This window comes from Daucus carota, chromosome 1 (assembly GCF_001625215.2).
Source record: "Daucus carota subsp. sativus chromosome 1, DH1 v3.0, whole genome shotgun sequence".
Taxonomy (NCBI): Eukaryota; Viridiplantae; Streptophyta; class Magnoliopsida; order Apiales; family Apiaceae; genus Daucus; species Daucus carota.
Window position 1 is genome coordinate 46,769,487 of NC_030381.2, and position 10,774 is coordinate 46,780,260.

General features: G+C 30.4%; 1 protein-coding gene across 1 annotated transcript; it reads right to left on the bottom strand.

The window, feature by feature from the left end:
- Positions 1 to 1,265: 1,265 nt before the first annotated feature.
- On the bottom strand, positions 1,266 to 2,769 carry LOC108215616 (myb-related protein 330). Its single transcript, XM_017388133.2, has 2 exons — positions 2,518 to 2,769; positions 1,266 to 2,248 (listed from the first exon to the last, which is right to left on the bottom strand). Exons 1-2 carry the CDS (start codon positions 2,645 to 2,647, stop codon positions 1,446 to 1,448), a joined length of 933 nt encoding a protein of 310 aa, XP_017243622.1. The 5' UTR covers positions 2,648 to 2,769; the 3' UTR covers positions 1,266 to 1,445.
- Between the last annotated feature and the right edge of the window lie 8,005 nt (positions 2,770 to 10,774).

Consider the following 10,774-nt stretch of genomic DNA (forward strand, 5'->3'; position numbering starts at 1 on the left):
TCTCCACGGGTCTCAAGTTGCTCACTAAACTCGCTCAATGGTATCAAACTCATCACTGCCGTTAAAAAAAAGTAACGGAAGTTAGACGGAGTGACAGATTGGCGGTTGACGTAATACATTAATAAAAAAGACTGAAGAAAAACAAATGAAAGAAAATAAGATAAAAGTAGAAAATGGATATGCCACATAATTTGAAGTTTATATGAAAATAAAGTATGCAAATTTTTTATTAAATTCATTTTAGGATATAATTATCTAAATAAACGTATCGAACTAAATTTTAATATATAATTAACTAAACAATTAAGATTAACTTTTATGTTTTTTATTAGATTATAATTATTTTTGAATAATATTGAAATATTTTCTCTTTTAATAAATTTTATTTATGTGAATATTATTGTTGGCCAAAAAATATTTTCAAATTTTTTTTTATATCACCAACTTTTTTACAATTTTAAGAAAAATCTAGAGATAGAACATAAAGAAATTCATTTCGATTTTTAACACTTCTATTTCTTTTGGAATTTTTTGTACCAAACAAAAACATGAAAATATTCAAATCTTCAAAAACAACACATAATATTTAAAAATATTTTTTTGCCAACAATAATATTCACATAAATAAAATTTATTAAAAGAGAAAACATTTCAATATTATTCAAAAAAAATTATAATCTAATGAAAAAAATAAAAGTTAATCTTAATTGTTTAGTTAATTATATATTAAAATTTAGATCCATACATTTATTTAGATAAATATATCCTAAAATCAATTTAATAAAAAGTTTGCATACTTTATTTCCACATAAACTTCAAATTATGTGGTATTTCTATTTTCTACTTTTTTTTTATTTTCTTTCATTTGTTTTTCTTCAGTCTTTTTTATTAATGTGCCACGTCAACCGTCAATTTGTCACTCCGTCTACCCTCCGTTATTTTTTTTAACGGCAGTGATGAGTTTGATACCATTAAGCGAGTTTAGTGAGCAACTTGAGACCCCGTGGAGATCAATGATGAAGTTGATACCATTTGTCCACTTCAGTGATGAGTTTGATAATTAACCCGTTTTTAAACTTATCTCAAAAGGCCTCGGTTACTTCACGGCTTATATATGGATCCCGTTAGACTGAGTCTAAATTCCGCTTTAACGTCCGCTAAAAAGATTGATTTATGCTTTTCACACCGTAAGATTAAAAAAAAAGCAAATGCGTGGAAGGGTACCAAGTTCTCTCATTCAATTAGCACTAAAGAGACAAATCAACTTTTACGTAGAGAGAGGTGTGTGTTTCATACCATTATATCAACAAACATGATTGAGCTACAATAAAGCTAAACTAACACGAAACAATTTATAAACTCGCTCCATCTAATCACATTATGTAATTAAAACAACCCTTTAAAAAGAAAAGGAGATTAATAAACTAATTAACAGCCCTGACTAATTAACAATCCCATGCAAGCTGATCTATGATATTTCCACCAGCGTACATTCCACAAGGCACAAGTGCAGCTTCTATAAAATCAAAATCAAAGTTAGCGTCTGCATCAAATGAATGATCCATCCCCTCGATCATACTAGTCAACTCATTAACATTATTATTGTTCATCAAGTTTCCTTCGAAACGCTTCTTTTGTTGCGCTTCCTCTTCAAGCTCCATTTCTTGGCTTGCAATTGTTCCCACATTTTGATCCATACCAGCACTAGGACCCCACATAATATTTTCTTGATTAACAACACCGAAATTGGAGTGATTCATCGGGGTAAACTCGTTAGCAAAGTCTATTAAGGACTCCGAATTTTGAGTCGGAGTCCAAAACATTTTAGGGTTCTTGAATTCGAATCCATCGACCTTGGTTGCATTTTCATGAGGCAATGGTGTAAAAGAGGTTAATTTTGTGTGTGAAGTAAGAGTACTACTAGTAGTACTCAGAGAGAAAACTGAGGCTGCCGTGGTAATATTACATGCGTTATTTGCATTTTTATGGAGGGAGAGAAGATTGTGAGTATTGGGATCTAAACCTTGAGCAATAAGCTTCTTCTTGATGCATGAATTCCAAAAATTCTTCACTTCATTATCGGTTCTCCCCGGCAAATGTTTGGCAATTTGAGCCCATCTGTTGCCTAGAATTCTATGTACATCAATAATAGTTCTTTCCTCTTGCTCCGTAAACGACCCTCTTTTCAGATCAGGCCTCAAGTAATTAATCCACCTCAGTCTGCAACTCTTCCCGCACCTCTGCAAGCCTGAAAATCACACAAATATATACATGCATCAGCATTCATTAGTTAATTCATAGTAATTCTAAAGAATTAACTAATTAAGAACGACTTGGCGGGAGCACAGTTGGATAGCTCAAGTGATTAGGAGATTAGCCTCTGTCGTCCCAGGTCCTGGATTCGACCCTAACTCATCCCGAGAATATCTTGAAACAGATACTCATTTGTAAGGTTATAAGCCATATTTGTAATAAAAAAAAACGACTTGGCGGTCATAGGAAGAGAATGGAGCATGCCTGCAAGCTTAGGAACAGCACTCCAGCAGCCATGACCATGAGAAGTTATGTGTCTCATGAGTTTCTCATCTTCTTCAGGGGACCAGAGGCCTCTCTTAACTTTCTGTTTGCTGCAGCAGTGATGGCCCATCTCTATATAGATCCTATCTATCTCCTTCAAATAACATTCAACCTATGAATGTTGTCTCATTATATATATACATAATTCCTCTCTACTAAATAGTGTCTTCTACATATTATTATATATATATAGTGAGCTCTGTTAATCTATGTCTTTTCTAGAAAAAGAGGTTTAGTTCTGTCCAATTATTAGCATTACTTATCATATGCATACTTGTGTTGTATTTCAGGTAAAGTGTAGGTCACGGTGTATTATAATTATATTATACATGTTGATTAATCAGAGAGGCAAAAAATTGTTGGAAATATATACATTTTAACGTAGGATTTACTCTTTAATATTTAAGAGGACCAGATATATATGACAGCTCTGAAGAACAGTTTTGGTAGCTTCCAAAGTCATATAGATTGAGCCATTGTTCTTAGCTTAATGCTCACTCTATTCCAATCATGCACGTATGAAGGATTAATGAAGGTATATGATCATCTCTCTTAAAAGGGTCCGCCACACAATTATGTGTGCAGGTATACAATACCGTCCTCTTCAATACTAATCAAACTATAAATTGATAAAAAAAATAATCTAAATTACATTGAAGTATGCAAATTAATTGTTAGAAATAAAAAAATATTAATAATTGACGGAAAAAATCACATTAAAAACAGAAAATATTATTTTATATTGTGTTCGATATGATGTGTTTTAATTATTAAATTAGATAAGTAAGTTTTAAACTAATAACAAATGTAGGTATGATTACTCATTACATTTATTCCTGTGGTACATTGAAATAGGAATTTTTTTTTTCCCATTTTAACTGTTTTAATATTTTATATATATTGTAAGATGTTAAAAAAATTACATATAAATATAACTATTTTTATAGAATTCACATCAATTAAACTTTTAGAATCTAAATTTTGATTTAGCATAAAAGTTACATTTTCGTGTCAAATAAAATAATTATTCTTTTTATATCTTCATGTACGTATTAAAAATATCCAGTTAAAATGGAACTGAGTTAAAATAAATTGAAGGGAGTATAAACCAGGCAAAGCAAAAATAGCCCTAGGATAGACCTCAGCTTAACAGATACTCTACTGAAAATTAATCATATATGTTAAATATATAAAACACATGATCAATTTGGAATATTGTTTGTCAATTAAATAAAATATGAGTCAAGTATCAAGAAAACATGTCTCACCTTTAATCAAGAAACGTCATTAACCAACTAAGTTGTAAAATTACAGTAACAAATCTATATTAATGAAAAAGCTCCAAGTTTACCACACTCCAGCTTTACTCAAATATCCGAGCATAAAAATTTCAATCCAGTGAACTTCACACTTCAGAGGAGCATGCAGATGCATTGTAAACGAAATAGTAAAACAAAAACACCTCCACATATAATATTGCATAAAGTTGACTGTATTTTATACGTAAAGCAAAGTTTGAAATATTTGTGCATATAGCAAATATAATATGATATTGTGTCAGCCACGACTAGAAGTATTGATCTGCTTTTGTTTCGGTAGTGGGTTACTCATAATTAAAGTTACAAAACGAAATTATATATATATGTTAAAGACTTAAAGCTGATTATTTAATCAAATTCTATTATAGGAAATTGAATATACCAGATATCATATATTTACTTTATTTGGAAAGCGATAGGACTACCTATTTTTGTTATAATCACCCGATTAGGAAAAGTGCTTAGTTGTTTGCGCATATAATTAAGGATCAAGACCTGATTATTTGAAGATCTGGCTAGACACAAATTATAAGACCCTCCCTAATTAATTACATATCTATAATTGTATTATAAATAATAATTACACAGTCATTTAAATAATTTTTTTATTAATATACGTAGCTTCAATCGACACATACTTAAGTAGACACGCATTTGAGGATAACGATGAGAAACACACGAAATGTGAAATAGATTTGAAGGATAATGACATGGGTTTCCTTCACTCAACCGTTTCTAGCTTAACGACGTTTTAATTAGGACACTTATAAGTTGCTTAGTGAAAACGAATATTATTGTGGAAGGTGTCGGCTCCCATGACCTTGTATGTTTGTGCAATTCACTTTCACATTTACCCTTTCCCCTTCTTTTCACTGTATACTTTTTTACTCGCTTGTACTACATTTATTTATAATATATCTATGTTTGTGTAAGTAGGGATTAACTTTGAATTTTATATGGTCTTTCCATTTTGATGGTTTTCAAAACTTTTAGTTTTTTTTTTTAGGGAATCAAAACTTTTGGATTGTTTATTAGTAGAGGAAATCACGTGATAAAGGGAAACTTTGAAGTCGGGGGGCATAAATTGGTCTAAAAACAAGTGTCTTTTAAAACCGGTCTAAACTTTTTCTATAGTAAAATTATCTTTTTCCATCATTACACTTAATTATAGCAGGTAGAATCTTTTAGGAAACGCTTAGAGAAACATAGATCTTTTTAATCTACACGATTAATAGTTTAATATATAATTTACCTAGCTCTACCTAAGAGTACAATCCTATTTCTTAACATTAAAAGATTTAATCATGGATACATTGAATGTGCTACATATATACATAAAGAAACCGGTGGTGTTGTATGTAATTAGGTCGGTGCCAGAAGAAATCTAAAATATATAAGAGTGTTCATTAAAAAAAGCGGTTGATTTTGATAAAAAAAAATTCATTATTATCATTTTTACCGTATATGATCGTGACGACTAGAATAAATTATTAATTTAGATAATAATCAAAATTTAATGATTATTTTCGACCGCAGTCAACTCAGTCGATTGTGTTCCCCAAAATTTCAGTGAGGGTTTTCCCGTCCATGTTCCCAGACAAAAAATACTGGTCGAAAATAAAATGAAAGGGGGAATTTTATCACTTTTTTTCATGAGAAAATGCTACGCAGAAAATTATTTTCAACCAAACTTTGTCGAATATGTAATTTTGACCGGATTTGATTGAAAATTCAATCTTTGGAATTTTTCCTGAGATCGGCCGTAGTTGTATTTTTGATCATCTCTCATCAAAATTAGTCATCTAAATCATCACTGCTCGACAAGCTTTCCCATTCTTTCCTATTTTTACAAAACCTAGCCTCATTTCTCTATTGTGCTTCTATTAGAGCCACAAATACATATTCTCACATGTAATCTTCAAACGTTTATCAAGTCATTCGTTTTATTCATCAATAATGTATATATGCTTGAATTTTTTTTAATTTTTGTCGTTGTACGTAGCGGTTTTTACAATATTTATAATTTACCATGTGTGTATAGTTGTGATAATTCATTAATACTAGTATATATGTCTAAAATTGCATTTAATTAAATTTCATTATGTAAATTTTGTAGATGGCATCTAATCGTAGTTGGAACGGTTGTAATCGGTTTAATGAGCCAATATACATGACACATGAATACAAAAATTGTGTAAATGATTTCATTACATTTGCTTGTGAGCATATTCGTGATAAAATTGGTGGCCTTATTAGATGTCCTTGTGGAAATTGTAAAAACAAGCATTACAAGACTCCTAACTATTAGAGATAAAAATACGAGATTCAACTTCTATTCCAAAGCAGACAAACAAAAATATATGATGCGGAAAACTTACGTCCCAACATGTATTATTAATTAAAACTGTTATCAATAATACGATCAACAGAAAACTAGAATATTCAAGCATTCGCTCTCAATCGATACCTAAGTTTACATATTGGGCACACCTATCAAATATAATATGACTATGTGTGTGTGTATATATATATATATAGTCATCTCAAACTTACCTAAATCAGAATTTAATTCTAAAATACCTAATTCTTATTAGAATCCAATTCTGAAATTTAACTCGAATAAATCAAATTCGTACCAGGTTAATACGAAACAATCATTTTCATATTTTGTGATTAAGACATACCTATTATAATAATTGTTTAAATATAAATTTATTATCCATATATGTTTCGGATCATCCATGCTCATGCTACCATTGTAATGAGCTAATATCTAACAATCCTCCCCTCCAGTCCAATACATTTCATAACGGAATATTCAACAGCCATCACCAAGATACGGATGTCCATCCGCCAATGCTCCCCTCGAACAAGAATCTCCACTTCTCATTCTTCCGAACTTTGAGTGTCAACAAATTTCATTTTAATGAACTCTAAACCATCGTTCTTCATCATAATAGTATATCCATCTACAAAATCATGTGCATCGACAATGGGTGTCCTTCCATCTAATGAGTCACTCGATCCTCTCTTTCACAAACTCCAGCTTTTAGAAAAACACAACTAGTATCATCTAAATAATTCACCCTATTGATCAAATTGAAACAATTGCGATGATCCTCTCCATCTTAATCCATCTGAGTACATCATGATTAATCCACAGTACAAGTTAACCATCATACCGCACGTAAGCACTTTTTCTCTTCTTACTTTCTTAAAGCAAGATAATGCAAATTTTCAATATCAAATGTGTGCTAGTAATTTTATAATTTGAATAATCGTATTTCTGAGATGTGGCTGAATCCATTTGGAGGCATATATATTTAAATCTTTATCTAACCATCCTCTTAATTACTTAAATGTTAGAAGATACTCGCGCCACTTGAAATAGTTTTGCAATTTTCGAAATATCACTGCAAAATAATCATAATCATAAATATATATAAAGTGATATCGATTGAAAGTTGGATGGAATATTATGCAGACAGCCGACATTTGCCTTTTTCTTGCAGTTAATATTATTGTTATCGACAATAACGACAGAATTGTTGGTAATTATGATAAAGATCACTACCGCCAGTTGACTAGACTATTGGTTCTGCTTAATGCAATCTTAGGGGCCGGTATTGTATCATGACTTTTGATGACAAATTTTGGGAGGTTGACTTTAATGGATTTTATAGACTTTTTAATGATTCTCGTTGACTTCTTAAGATTTCAAAAACAATTCACGACTCCCGAGACAATGACTTTTAAAAACTTTAACGGACTTTTTTTTTTTACAAATTCATAACTTTGAAATACTTTAATAGACTTTTATTAAAATCATAAATAGCCTCTCTGAAACCCTCTAGACCTTTTGCTATACCCTCTCGATCTTTTGCTATACCCAAGTTGGGTGTATATACTATAATATTGTTTACTGAATCATATTTACAAACATAATGTTAATTGTGACCTTGTATCAGATTTTCGTATTCACTTTTGATACTATAAATTTACGGATTTTAGAGTTCGAGAATTATGTGTTTTTCACTCTTCATATTTAATAATGATGTGTTTTGATACCATAAACGGACTGATATAGCTCAAGTACGTAGAGTTGTTGGAAGACTGATCATGTTGCCTTTAATACTGCAACATTTTTGGTCTACTTAATTAAGTAGTGCTTCTCGTCGATGCAGAATTCTGCTTCACTTGATTCAGTCACTATATGTGGATTGTTAGGCTTGAAGGTGTACGGATGTTTAATTGGTAGGTATGGCCTTTGCATGGCATATATGCCTGGTAGGCTCTGAATGTAGCTGAATTTTCGTTGTATGCTTATAACAAGATCGAGATCTTGGACAATTTGTATAAATTAAAAATCATGAGTAGAAACAAGTAGATCTATATGTATGTAAAAACACAGAATGATAATGGAAAATCATAATAGAGAAGAAAATGAACCTTTTTCACAGAGGATGAATTGGAGAGACTTTTCACAGAGGATAAACCCTGGGTTGGAGCGACCGGTTAATTGAGGGAAGATAAAAGTCATGTCAAATCTTTTCAAGAATGGCCTGACAATTTTCTGAAAAAATATATGCAATTTTTCATAGAAAGTCATTAAAAGTCTATCAATTATATATTTCCACCAAAGTCATTGATATATTGAATAACAACTGACTTTTAATAACTCTTTAAAAGTTGTAATTCAATACCTCAAACTTTGATAGACTTTTTAGAAATCCTGATACAATACCTCTTTATTTTTAACGAGTATTTAAAAATCTTGATTGAATACACCTAGATTTTAAAAGTCAATAAAAGTCATTGAAAATCATGATACAATACCAGCCCCCTTAATTAATTAAGTTGTCTGCATGTGTGCGAGTTCTCATTTTAATCTCGAGGTCTAGTCGCCTGTTCTCCGTTGCAGTCTACTATTGCAGATTTATCGACCAGAATTATTTACAAAAATTTGTCAATGATTCAAAAAAATTTCTTTATATGTTGATGCCTTGATGGATAGATCTTTCTTATTTTTAATTAAGTTGATCATAGATATTTTATTTTCACATGTGGATAGTTTCCCCGTCATTCATTGATCTTTGCACTTGTAAAAATTGCATGCGTAAAATATTTACAATCATTATATTGATACATCTATTATATATGATGAATTTGTTAGTTAATTGCTAAGTTAGTTGATAAGTTTTCTAGTAAATGGATTTTATAATATGTATAATAACGTTGATCTTATAAAATACTTATAAAAAATAGGGTTAATTATCAAACTCATCACTCAAGTGGACAAATGATATCAATTTCATCACTCATCTGCATGGGGTCTCAAGTGGCTCACTGAACTCGCTTAATGGTATCAAACTCATCACTGCCGTTAAAAAGAGTAACGGAAGTTTAGACGGAATGACACATTGACGATTGACGTGGCACATTAATAAAAAAGACTGAGAAAAAACAAATGAAAGAAAATAAAAAAAGAAGAAGAAGAAAAAGTAGAAATGACTATGGGACAACCCGGAGAGCATAATAATGTGGAAACTGCCGGACAAGTTTAACATTTTAATTCTAGGTTCAGTGATGTTTCTTAGACTTGTGTTCATTCGGTTAACATTTTAATTAATTAAACTTGAACAATGTTTGTTTTTGGATCCATCTTTCATTTAACCTTTAAACATTATGTGTTGTTTTTGGAAATTCGAACAATGTATGCTGCTTCATATGCTAAAATTACATAAATTTTATTTTCATGTTTTTGTTTGGTACAAGAAATTCCAAAGGAAAATTTTAAAAATATTTTTTTGCCAACAATAATATTCACATAAATAAAATTTATTAAAAGAGAAAACATTTCAATATTATTCAAAAATAATTATAATCTAATAAAAAATATAAAAGTTAATCTTAATTGTTTAGATAATTATATATTAAAATTTAGTTCCATGCATTTATTTAGATAATTATATCCTAAAAGTAATTTAATAAAAAGATTACATACTTTATTTCCATGTAAACTTATGTGGCATGCCATATGTCAAACCCTACGGCCAATGTGTCATTTCGTCTAAACTTCCGTTACTTTTTTTAACGGCAGTGATGAGTTTGATACCATTAAACTAGTTTAGTGAGCCACTTGAGACCCCGTAGAGATCAGTGATGAGCTTGATACCATTTGTCCACTTCAGTGATGAGTTTGATAATTAACCCATAAAAAATATGATAAGTGTTAGTCGGAAACAATATAATTACTGACAAATACTAAACTGTAAAAGATAATCCTCAAATACTAAAATTTAAATTCAAATGCTAAACTTTAAAAAATTAAAAATAAATTTTAAATTCTGAATACAAATAAATACACCTAAATACAATTATAACTGAAACCCAATATCGGACTTAATCGGTGAAATCATAAACTATTATTAATCGGAGATTAACTGGAATAAATCGGAAATTTATAAAAATGATCGATTATTAATCGAACATTTAATCAACGTACATAAATTAATCTATGATTAATCATTTAATTACCTACTCTTAGAATAGCTGCTAGCAAGACAGCCATATAATTAAACAATGTTGGTAATTTACTGTTTATGTGACCGACAATATCACAACTACCTGTTTTTCTCGGTAAACGCAATAATCTGTTTTTAGTATTTGTTTTAAACAAATAATTGTCTTTGATGATTATAACCGGTGTTCTAAAAAGCGCATTAAGCGGCCGTCTAAGCGGGCGCTTAAGCGGAATCGGAGGGTAAAACGCTTCGATTTTACATTAAGCGGGAGATTAAGCGTTTTTTAACATTAAGCGGCATGTTAAGCGGATTAAGCGGACATTAAGCGGATTAAGCGGTCAGAATGATTTTGAC

Bases quoted from the DNA above. Each gene is read 5' to 3' on its own strand.
- LOC108215616 (XM_017388133.2), bottom strand. From the start codon at position 2,647: ATGGGCCATCACTGCTGCAGCAAACAGAAAGTTAAGAGAGGCCTCTGG. The intron at 2,249-2,517 runs GCATGCTCCATT...TGTGATTTTCAG, and splicing joins TGCTGTTCCTAAGCTTGCAG to GCTTGCAGAGGTGCGGGAAG.